Below are 12,935 nucleotides of genomic sequence, written 5' to 3'. Positions count from 1 at the left end.
CTTTGTCGTACAACTTAAAAACCGAATGTGTAGTGCAAAATAATCAACTATTGCCTTTCTCTCACTGGTGCTGAATTTTTTTGTGATTTTTCTTTTCTTCGAACGGGAACAGCGACATCTTGTGGCGGGAATTAGTTCCTATAATGTTTTCTACTCTTCATCCTTCTCATCATCATCATCATCGTCGTCGTCGTCGTCATCGTCTGTGCTCACTGAGAAGAGATTATGGACATGCCGAGGGCATGCTGGGAAATGCAGTATATCATCACGGACGCACTGTGAGTGTCGACATGTGTGTGTGTATGCGTGCGGCCATTTTAATGTTGAGACTGTTTCATATGTGATATGAATCGACGACGTGCAAAGGAAGGAAACTGTCTACTTGTTGGTGAACTTTTTTTCGTTAACTGCTTGCATCACAATGCATTCTGGTCCGTGTAGTCTCGTGTGTTCTGTTGCTGAGTAACGGTGAGCTGGTCATACTTCTCTCGTGGATGTTTCTGTTGCGACAGGAATCTATTTCTACACCCCCGACATCCTCTACCCTGTCAAAGATACGAATTAAAAAAAAAATGTTTTGTATATTTTCTTATTGGATGCTTATAAAGTTAACGGATGCTTTTCTCTGATTGGCTTACAAACGAGGGGTTAAAGGTCATCAGGACTTCCTGCGCTGCATGTACAGGAGAGCTTACATTTACTGACGTACTTTGATGAGGAAATGTTACAAAAGTGTACGAATCTGTGTTTGATAACTTCACCACCAATAAAAGGAATAAAGTTACAATCAAGTTTGGTCTCGTTCTTTCATCTTTGTCTCTAATGGTAGTGTTTCTGTGCCGTCACAATAGTGAATTGTACAATTTAACATTTCTTAAATGTAGATATACATTTTTTTTAATGGTGTTTTCCTTAAATCAACTATCAACTATTTACATTATAAAATGTGCTTAAGCCCCGCCCACTGAAAACACTGTTTCGTCAGGATCAAGTCGTTTCCCTTGAACACACCCACTCTGCTGTGATTGGTCAAACGGTAAAAAATAAAGCCCATTATCACCTAATAATGGGCTCTATTTTCGTAACTTCTCGTTCTGCGAGACTTGACAACATGTGAGTAAGTCAAAAGAGTTGTTTTTTTGTTTGTTTTTTTACAGTAGGTGCTCTTTAAGCAAACACAGCGTTTGATATTCTAATTTCAACAATTCAAAAATATCAAAATGTTGGCACCATTATACCCACGATATTGAATTTAAAAGGTTACAAATGATAAAATATTGCTTTTTTTATTTATTGTAATTAGAAAATCCATCTATGTGTGAAAAAAAAAAAATCAAAATACAAATTATATAATGAATTTTTTTTTTTTAAATGAAACCCTATCAATAACAGATTTATTGAATTAAATGATTTAAAAAGGATTCTATGTTAAAAACAATAGAAAAGGTTCAAAGTTCAACATCTGAAATGTTCAGTTAAACCCTTCAATATTGCGACGGCACTGATATACTTCCATGGAATCCATCCCTGACAGTGAAGTCACTTTGGCTCAGTTTGAGAGACTTTTGCTGAGCAGCGAACGCAACAGGACAAAGACAAGATGGCAGCCGTCCAGCTCTCGCCACAGCGCCACCATATTGTCGTTATTATCTCATTACCAGGTCAGGCCGTGTAGTCTCTCTTTTCTGGAGCGCTGCCACCATCCTGAGTTTGGTCGCCGGCCAGTTGTTTTTGGCCCAGCGCCTGGACTGCGAACCCCTCCCTCCCCGTGCACCCCCCCAACCCCGACCCCTCAATCACCGACAGCCAATCAGAGACAATCACTGAAGAACAAAATCATTATCCTGATTCTGCGACGGCTGTTGTTGTGTGTGGCGTTTTCCTCGGATGCTGGAAAACCTGGTAATAGTTTCTGCTTCTTCATGTGTGACCGAAGAGTCGAGCCAGGACCCCCGAAAATTGTTGACATGTTTCTCGGGGAGTGTTTTGGAGGAGGAAAGAAAGACATCTGAAATATTTGTTTAACGGTGGTAAATATTTCCAGACCACGTTGTCGGTTTCGGTCAGAGCTCCTGAACCTTGAGGAGCCGAAGAGCAGCTGGAAGTGCAGCTTCACGTGGAGACGCTTGTGCGTCCACGTCCAAAGTACACGCATGTAGCGTGTGTTTTACACACGTTTGAAATGTTCAACATATTACAACCTTTAAGCTGATAACCACTGGAATGAAAGAGAAGAGATGACGCAACAGTTGAGCTCATGGCTACAGTGGAAACAGATGAATGACTTCTCCCTTGAGGTTATTATGAAACAAGGAAAAACAAGACTGAAGGTATTTTACAAATTACTTATTATCAAAATATAATTTCACTAAATCATCTTAGGTCCTGTGTGACCTCTATGAGGAAAATACTTATTAATACAGTCATGTATATAACACCTTTTTTTTTTTTTTTTGTATTTCATTCATCTTAGAAACCATTTTAGTGTTTTAAATGAGCTTATTAGCAAATCAACATGTGTCAAAAGTCTTCCTCTCCAAGATGAAGTAAGTCTCTCATCATGATGATGTTTTAAAGTTATTACTTTATAAAGTTCTCCCTCGTCTGAAATCTCAGAAAACAAGATGTTCCGAGAGTGAAGACCATTAAGAAGTAATAATGATCTTCACTCAGCCGGCTGTATTCACGCTCCGCTTTGTTTGTGCAATGAGTCCCCTTGAGGTAGAGACATCCAGGATTGATGACGCGTGTTGACAAACCTCAATGTTTGATTAATCAAAGCAGAGAGGGTGTGGTTATGGTAAACAAGATTAAAAATAAATAAATAAAAATCAGTGGTGCATTTTCTAATGTAAATATTTCAAAGAAAAGAGAGTTTAGTACAAACAGACACATACTGATGAGTACAATAGAGTTGAACATCTTTTTAAGGGAAAATTAAATCAACACATTAGTTATCCTACTTGTTTCTAAAAAAAACTTCTTCTCCACTTGTGTTTCATAATAATTAAACATTAAATAAACAAAACAATTTGATCTGCCTTTCACTTTTTTAGCTTAATTTGTGTTTGACTTTTTTATTTTCTATTCCCTTATGTTTCCATACACCTTCAACCATTTTAACACATTTCTTGAAAACTAAAAAAAAATGTAAATTAAACAAAAAAACAATTCAAATTCTTACACATTGAAAAAAACTTTATGTTAAAGATGTGACAGTATTCAGTCATTGGCTCCAAAAGTTAATTATAGGTATTATAATTTATAATTTTCAAACTGTATTTATATATATAAGGTATGAAAACACTTTAACATCAAGTGTATCACTTTAACGTCATGAGCCGCGCTGCTCACACCAGAATCTCAAAGGATCCTGAAGTCAAAGCTAACGCGCTGCTGACCTCTACCGTCTAAAGTATGAAACTACACGGTCAGGAGACGCTTCTTTTTTTTTTTTTTTACCAAACACGCTTCACGTTTTCAAACAACACAATAAACGACTAATTAATCGATCCATCAAAAATAACAAATAATAATTAAATATCGCTGAAAACACCTGTCAGTTCATGTAAGAACACCTTATTATCATGATGATGTTGAGGCACTGGAATTCAATTCAAGAACACAATCCATTTTTATTATATATAATAAAATATATGAAAGATTGAACACCAAGGCTGCTTCACGATCTTTCATTTGAGCAAATTTGTCAAAAATCCATCTGTCAAAGGTTCAAATTTCCAGCCCTGACGCCCCAGACTTATTTTCTAGATTTTGCTCATGTGGTAAAGCCTTCTCGTTGTTGATTTTATTGGTTTGTTTTAATTAATTTAGTTTTGACGGCATCAAGTTGGTTTCAACCCAATTTCATTTCAATATGGAAGAGGCAGCCAATGGCACATACTATTGATGCATTACTAAGTAACCTGTTAACTGATTACCAAGAGAATATCCCAGTCGCTATTGTATAGATTACAGCAGATTATGTAGATTACAGTAGATCATGTAGATCATGTAAGGAGGAGCCTGACCATGAATAGTAATAGTAAGAACCATCATTTTAAAGATGATCCTGAGTTTTAAGGATCAGAAAAATGTGAGTTATTCTAATAGATCACAGTAGATCACAAATTCGTCATTGAAGATCATATATTTATCATAGTAGACCACAGGTAGATCACAGACTGATCACAATAGTTCACAGCTCAAGGTAGATCATCACAGTAGATCACCGATAGATCATAGTAGAACACACGTTGATCCAGTAGATCACAGATGGATCATAGTAGATCACAGTTTGATCACAGAAGATCATAGGAGGATCTGAGTAGATCACAAAAGATCACAGGTGGATCTCAGATGGTTTTCAGAAGTTCATCGGTGGATCACAGTAGATCACAGAAGTTTACACATGGATCAGAGTAGATCACAATATAACATTTAGATCACAGCAGATCATGTAGATCACAGAAGATCACAGGTGGATCCCAATAGATCACAGATTGATCACAGAAGTTCACAGATTGATCATATTAGATCACAGGTGGATCACAGTAGATCACAGATTTATCACAGAAGTTAACAGATTGATCATAGTAGATCACAGATGAAGCACAGTAGATAACGGAAGTTCACAGATTGATCATATTAGATCACAGGTGAAGCACAGTAGATCACAGAAGTTCACAGATTGATCATATTAGATCACAGGTGGAACACAGTAGATCACAGAAGTTTACAGAGTGATCATATTAGATCACAGGTGGAGCACAGTAGATCACAGAGGTTTACAGATTGATCGTAGTAGATCACAGGTGGAACACAGTATATCCCAGAAGTTCACAGATTGATCGTAGTAGATCACAGGTGGAACACAGTAGATCACAGAAGTTAACAGTTTGATCATAGTAGATCACAGGTGGAGCACAGTAGATCACATAAGTTCACAGATTGATCGTAGTAGATCACAGGTGGAGCACAGTAGATCACAGAAGTTCACAGATTGATCGTAGTAAATCACAGATGGAGCACAGTAGATCACAGAAGTTAATAGATTAATCATAGTAGATCACAGTTGGAGCACAGTCGATCACAGAAGTTCACAGATTGATCATAGTAGATCACAGGTGGAGCACAGCCGATCCCAGAAGTTCACAGATTGATCATAGTAGATCACATGAGAAGCACAGTAGATCACATAAGTTCACAGATTGATCGTAGTAGATCACAGGTGGAGCACAGTAGATCACAGAAGTTCACAGATTGATCTTAGTAGATCACAGGTGGAGCACAGTAGATCACAGAAGTTAATAGATTGATCATAGTAGATCACAGGTGGAGCACAGTCGATCACAGAAGTTCACAGATTGATCATAGTAGATCACAGGTGGAGCACAGCCGATCCCAGAAGTTCACAGATTGATCATAGTAGATCACATGAGAAGCACAGTAGATCACATAAGTTCACAGATTGATCGTAGTAGATCACAGGTGGAGCACAGTAGATCACAGAAGTTCACAGATTGATCTTAGTAGATCACAGGTGGAGCACAGTAGATCACAGAAGTTAATAGATTGATCATAGTAGATCACAGGTGGAGCACAGTAGATCACAGAAGTTAATAGATTGATCATAGTAGATCACAGGTGTAGCAGAGTAGATCACATAAGTTCACAGATTGATCATAGTAGATCACAGGTGGAGCACAGCCAATCCCAGAAGTTCACAGATTGATCATAGTAGATCACATGAGGAGCACAGCCAATCCCAGAAGTTCACAGATTGATCATAGTAGATCACATGAGGAGCACAGTAGATCACAGAAGTTCACAGATTGATCATATTAGATCACAGGTGGATCACAGTAGATCACAGATTTATCACAGAAGTTAACAGATTGATCATAGTAGATCACAGATGAAGCACAGTAGATAACGGAAGTTCACAGATTGATCATATTAGATCACAGGTGAAGCACAGTAGATCACAGAAGTTCACAGATTGATCATATTAGATCACAGGTGGAACACAGTAGATCACAGAAGTTTACAGAGTGATCATATTAGATCACAGGTGGAGCACAGTAGATCACAGAGGTTTACAGATTGATCATAGTAGATCACAGGTGGAGCACAGTAGATCACAGAGGTTTACAGATTGATCGTAGTAGATCACAGGTGGAACACAGTATATCCCAGAAGTTCACAGATTGATCGTAGTAGATCACAGGTGGAACACAGTAGATCACAGAAGTTAACAGTTTGATCATAGTAGATCACAGGTGGAGCACAGTAGATCACATAAGTTCACAGATTGATCGTAGTAGATCACAGGTGGAGCACAGTAGATCACAGAAGTTCACAGATTGATCGTAGTAAATCACAGATGGAGCACAGTAGATCACAGAAGTTAATAGATTAATCATAGTAGATCACAGTTGGAGCACAGTCGATCACAGAAGTTCACAGATTGATCATAGTAGATCACAGGTGGAGCACAGCCGATCCCAGAAGTTCACAGATTGATCATAGTAGATCACATGAGAAGCACAGTAGATCACATAAGTTCACAGATTGATCGTAGTAGATCACAGGTGGAGCACAGTAGATCACAGAAGTTCACAGATTGATCTTAGTAGATCACAGGTGGAGCACAGTAGATCACAGAAGTTAATAGATTGATCATAGTAGATCACAGGTGGAGCACAGTCGATCACAGAAGTTCACAGATTGATCATAGTAGATCACAGGTGGAGCACAGCCGATCCCAGAAGTTCACAGATTGATCATAGTAGATCACATGAGAAGCACAGTAGATCACATAAGTTCACAGATTGATCGTAGTAGATCACAGGTGGAGCACAGTAGATCACAGAAGTTCACAGATTGATCTTAGTAGATCACAGGTGGAGCACAGTAGATCACAGAAGTTAATAGATTGATCATAGTAGATCACAGGTGGAGCACAGTAGATCACAGAAGTTAATAGATTGATCATAGTAGATCACAGGTGGAGCAGAGTAGATCACAGAAGTTCACAGATTGATCATAGTAGATCACAGGTGGAGCACAGCCAATCCCAGAGTTCACAGATTGATCATAGTAGATCACATTAGGAGCACAGTAGATCACATAAGTTCACAGATTGATCGTAGTAGATCACAGGTGGAGCACAGTAGATCACAGAAGTTCACAGATTGATCTTAGTAGATCACAGGTGGAGCACAGTAGATGACAGAAGTTCACAGATTGATCGTAGTAGATCACAGGTGGAGCACAGTAGATCACAGAAGTTCACAGATTGATCGTAGTAGATCACAAGTGGAGCACAGTAGATCACATAAGTTCACAGATTGATCGTAGTAGATCACAGGTGGAGCACAGAAGTTCACAGATTGATCTTAGTAGATCACAGGCGGAGCACAGTAGATCACAGAAGTTCACAGATTGATCGTAGTAGATCACAGGTGGAGCACAGTAGATCACAGAAGTTCACAGATTGATTGTAGTAGATCACAGGTGGAGCACAGTAGATCACAGAAGTTCACAGATTGATCATAGTAGATCACAGGTGGAGCCCAGTAGATCACAGAAGTTCACAGATTGATCATAGTAGATCACAGGTGGATCACAGTCGATCACAGAAGTTCACAGATTGATCATAGTAGATCACAGGTGGAGCACAGTAGATCAGAGAAGTTAATAGATTGATCATAGTAGATCACAGGTGGAGCACAGTAGATCACAGAAGTTAATAGATTGATCATAGTAGATCACAGGTGGAGCCCAGTAGATCACAGAAGTTCACAGATTGATCATAGTAGATCACAGGTGGAGCACAGTCGATCACAGAAGTTCACAGATTGATCATAGTAGATCACAGGTGGAGCACAGTAGATCACAGAAGTTAATAGATTGATCATAGTAGATCACAGGTGGAGCACAGTAGATCACAGAAGTTAATAGATTGATCATAGTAGATCACAGGTGGAGCACAGTAGATCACAGAAGTTCACAGATTGATCATAGTAGATCACAGGTGGAGCACAGCCAATCCCAGAAGTTCACAGATTGATCATAGTAGATCACATGAGGAGCACAGTAGATCACATAAGTTCACAGATTGATCGTAGTAGATCACAGGTGGAGCACAGTAGATCACAGAAGTTCACAGATTGATCTTAGTAGATCACAGGTGGAGCACAGTAGATCACAGAAGTTCACAGATTGATCGTAGTAGATCACAGGTGGAGCACAGTAGATAACAGAAGTTCACAGATTGATCGTAGTAGATCACAGGTGGAGCACAGTAGATCACATAAGTTCACAGATTGATCGTAGTAGATCACAGGTGGAGCACAGTAGATCACAGAAGTTCACAGATTGATCTTAGTAGATCACAGGTGGAGCACAGTAGATCACAGAAGTTCACAGATTGATCGTAGTAGATCACAGGTGGAGCACAGTAGATAACAGAAGTTCACAGATTGATCGTAGTAGATCACAGGTGGAGCACAGTAGATCACAGATTGATCGTAGTAGATCACAGGTGGAGCCCAGTAGATCACAGAAGTTCACAGATTGATCATAGTAGATCACAGATGGAGCACAGTAGATCACATAAGTTAACAGATGAATCGTAGTAGATTTCAGGGGGAACTCAGGAGATCAGAGAAGTTCACAGATTGATTTTAGTAGATCACAGGTGGAGCACAGTAGATCACAGAAGTTTACAGATTGATCATAGTAGATCACAGGTGGAGCACAGTAGATCACAGAAGTTAATAGATTGATCATAGTAGATCACAGGTGGAGCACAGTCGATCACAGAAGTTCACAGATTGATCATAGTAGATCACAGGTGGAGCACAGTAGATCACAGAAGTTAATAGATTGATCATAGTAGATCACAGGTGGAGCACAGTAGATCACAGAAGTTAATAGATTGATCATAGTAGATCACAGGTGGAGCACAGTCGATCACAGAAGTTCACAGATTGATCATAGTAGATCACAGGTGGAGCACAGTAGATCACAGAAGTTAATAGATTGATCATAGTAGATCACAGGTGGAGCACAGTAGATCACAGAAGTTAATAGATTGATCATAGTAGATCACAGGTGGAGCACAGTAGATCACAGAAGTTAATAGATTGATCATAGTAGATCACATGAGGAGCACAGTAGATCACATAAGTTCACAGATTGATCGTAGTAGATCACAGGTGGAGCACAGTAGATCACAGAAGTTCACAGATTGATCTTAGTAGATCACAGGTGGAGCACAGTAGATCACAGAAGTTCACAGATTGATCGTAGTAGATCACAGGTGGAGCACAGTAGATAACAGAAGTTCACAGATTGATCGTAGTAGATCACAGGTGGAGCACAGTAGATCACATAAGTTCACAGATTGATCGTAGTAGATCACAGGTGGAGCACAGTAGATCACAGAAGTTCACAGATTGATTGTAGTAGATCACAGGTGGAGCACAGTAGATCACAGAAGTTCACAGATTGATCATAGTAGATCACAGGTGGAGCCCAGTAGATCACAGAAGTTCACAGATTGATCATAGTAGATCACAGATGGAGCACAGTCGATCACATAAGTTAACAGATGAATCATAGTAGATTTCAGGGGGAACTCAGGAGATCGGAGAAGTTCACAGATTGATTTTAGTAGATCACCGGTGGAGCACAGTAGATCACAGAAGTTTACAGATTGATCATAGTAGATCACAGGTGGAGCACAGTAGATCACAGAAGTTCAAAGATTGATCATAGTAGATCACAGGTGGAGCACAGTAGATCCCAGAAGTTCACAGATTGATCATAGTAGGTCACAGGTGGAGCACAGTAGATCACAGACGTTCACAGATTGATCGTAGTAGATCACAGGTGGAGCACAGTAGATCACAGAAGTTCACAGATTGATCGTAGTAGATCACAGGTGGAGCACAGTAGATAACAGAAGTTCACAGATTGATCGTAGTAGATCACAGGTGGAGCACAGTAGATCACATAAGTTCACAGATTGATCGTAGTAGATCACAGGTGGAGCACAGTAGATCACAGAAGTTCACAGATTGATTGTAGTAGATCACAGGTGGAGCACAGTAGATCACAGAAGTTCACAGATTGATCATAGTAGATCACAGGTGGAGCCCAGTAGATCACAGAAGTTCACAGATTGATCATAGTAGATCACAGATGGAGCACAGTCGATCACATAAGTTAACAGATGAATCATAGTAGATTTCAGGGGGAACTCAGGAGATCGGAGAAGTTCACAGATTGATTTTAGTAGATCACCGGTGGAGCACAGTAGATCACAGAAGTTTACAGATTGATCATAGTAGATCACAGGTGGAGCACAGTAGATCACAGAAGTTCAAAGATTGATCATAGTAGATCACAGGTGGAGCACAGTAGATCCCAGAAGTTCACAGATTGATCATAGTAGGTCACAGGTGGAGCACAGTAGATCACAGACGTTCACAGATTGATTGTAGTAGATCACAGGTGGAGCACAGTAGATCACAGAAGTTCACAGATTGATCATAGTAGATCACAGGTGGAGCACAGCCGCTCCCAGTCGCAGATGAGTAAAACTGTGGCGGATGTTTAAAAGTCAAACGGTACAAATGTGTGTACAGAGCTGCAGTCAATCACTGAGAATAATCTCTAGTTTGGATTCTTTGCACTTTTGTTTTTAATGTCAGACGTATGTGCTGCTCCTCTTGTTGTGTGTTTCATTGACAGCATTACATGTTTTGTTGTTGAATTCAAATACAGGTGAACATCTAATTCTTCTAAACAAGTAACTGACTACGTACTATATAATAATCGAAATATACACTTTGAAAAAGCACTATCCATGTTTTAAAGTGCTTGTTTGGGCTTCCCCTGGGCACTCTGGTTTCCTCCCACAGTAAGAATACCTTAATCAATGACTTTGAATAGCCACTCACTTTTAGTGTGTGTTGTTAAGTGGTGGTCTGTGTGTGACTTGGGAATGTGTTTGACCAAAATAAGTTGGCGTCACTTAATGTATTCTCTTAATGGCAGCTTTATTATAAACCAATGAATGTTGCTCAACTTAAGATATCCATCCAACTATTTATCCTACAATTGTTTTAATCAATTTTATAAATTTAATATAATTTAATTAATATAACCAGTTACACCGTCGTGAGCAATGTTTCAATGCATCTTGTTAACAAAGTGAAGTTAGAATAAACAACTGTTGCCTCTGAGGTCAGTCGTGACGATAAAAAGGGAAACGAGACGCCGGAAAACACGACTCCTCAGACGGGGGGGCGGGACCCTTGAGACGCCCCCTCTGGACCGAGCAGGTCCCCGGAGGGCTGCTAGCTCGGAGGGTCGTCTCTCCCCAAAATTAATTGGATTGTTTTTTAAATGGCGTCTCCTTGGAAACGACGCGTCACGACACACAAGCGTCAGGTATATAAAGACACAGCAGCAGCATCTCTGGCACAGTCCGCGTCCACGCAGCCTCGAGCCACTGATCCAGACATGAGCAGCATCAGGTAAAATAAAATCCTTTCTTTAAAAAAGTAAACGTATTTTATTTGAATCTAGTATCTAGTGTACAAACCGAAGCTCATTGTTGAATTGCTGGGATCTGTTTTTCCTTAATCAACTATAATCTTACTTCAACTGTATAGTGTCTTGAGTTAACTTTGTTATGATAAGACACTTTAAATAAAATTGAATTGAATTGAAGATTTTTAAAATTTTCAGATTATTAAATCACGAAAAATGCGCTTAAGGTAGTTTTAAAGGGGTTTAATTTATTGTGCGTTTTATTTTGAAGTCGGTCGACAGGACGACGACATTATTTTGCTGATGTTTGCAAACATAAATATGAACACAATTTATATATACAGTATTTTTTAGTAGATACTATTTCTAATCAAGTCCTTCAAATAAAGTATAAAGGATACTGTGGGAAATATTGTGTTATCTTGTGTGTGTATTCTAGAGTGTAGTTGAAACATGATAAGATAAAAGTATTATGTACACAACAGAATTGAACCAATGATGATAACAATAGGTTTATATAAAAAACTGTGTTAATTTACGAGACTAAAAGTTTTACTTGTTTGCAGGAAATCACCAAGACACATCATCATGAGACATAGGTCGACTTCTGATGACATCACACCCACCGAAGGTACAAAATGTTTCCTGTTAATGAACATTTTTTTGATGTCATTAAAATGCTAATCGTCCATCGTCTGCTCAGGTTCTCGTCCTCGAGTCGTCCGTCGCATCGTCACCAACCACCGCGAGCGATGGCGCCAACAGAACGTCAACGGCGCTTTCGCCGAGCTGCGCAGCCTCGTCCCGACCCACCCACCCGACAGGAAGCTGAGCAAGAACGAGACTCTGCGATTGGCCCTTCGATACATCAACTTCCTGAATGGGCTCCTGACGGACCAGGAGCTGAGGGCCCCGCTCAGCCGATCGGACAGCGTGGAGTCCTCGTCGAGCAGCGACTGTTCTTTCGACGAAGACTCCGGCCCGGAAACCCCGACAGACACCTGTGCAGGTGTGCCGCTCCACCAGGATTCACAGTCGTGTTTGACTCCCGGATTCGACCTGATGAACTTTGAAGACTATAGTCTGGACGATGCCGCACATTTTTGGGACTTTTCGTAGGTCTCAGTTTTGAGAGAGACTTTTTTCTACCCAAAACTCAAACCTGTTCAATAAGACAAAGAAGTGGTTTTCTGTTGATGAATAATGTGTTAAATAGAATTTAGGAATCATATAAAGAAACAGTATTATGTATTTCTGTGCTCAACTTTTGTATGTAAAAAGTCAATGCACCAGTGTTATTGGTGATATTAGATTGAAGTAGTTATTGATGTTTTATTGGTACCTTGAATCCATCACACTAAAAATGC

The 12,935-nt window shown here is 39.7% G+C and overlaps 1 protein-coding gene across 1 annotated transcript; it reads left to right on the top strand.

Annotated features, from left to right (window-relative positions):
- The first annotated feature begins 11,516 nt into the window (after nucleotides 1-11,516).
- LOC148086584 (uncharacterized) lies at nucleotides 11,517-12,935 on the top strand. The gene is made up of 3 exons (XM_087784753.1): nucleotides 11,517-11,552; nucleotides 12,135-12,199; nucleotides 12,272-12,935. Exons 1-3 carry the CDS (start codon nucleotides 11,539-11,541, stop codon nucleotides 12,685-12,687), a joined length of 495 nt encoding a protein of 164 aa, XP_087640879.1. The 5' UTR covers nucleotides 11,517-11,538; the 3' UTR covers nucleotides 12,688-12,935.

Source organism: Callionymus lyra, chromosome 2 (assembly GCF_982586985.1).
Source record: "Callionymus lyra chromosome 2, fCalLyr1.hap1.1, whole genome shotgun sequence".
In the NCBI taxonomy this organism is placed as follows: domain Eukaryota; kingdom Metazoa; phylum Chordata; class Actinopteri; order Syngnathiformes; family Callionymidae; genus Callionymus; species Callionymus lyra.
This window is presented reverse-complemented; position numbering and strand designations above follow the sequence as displayed.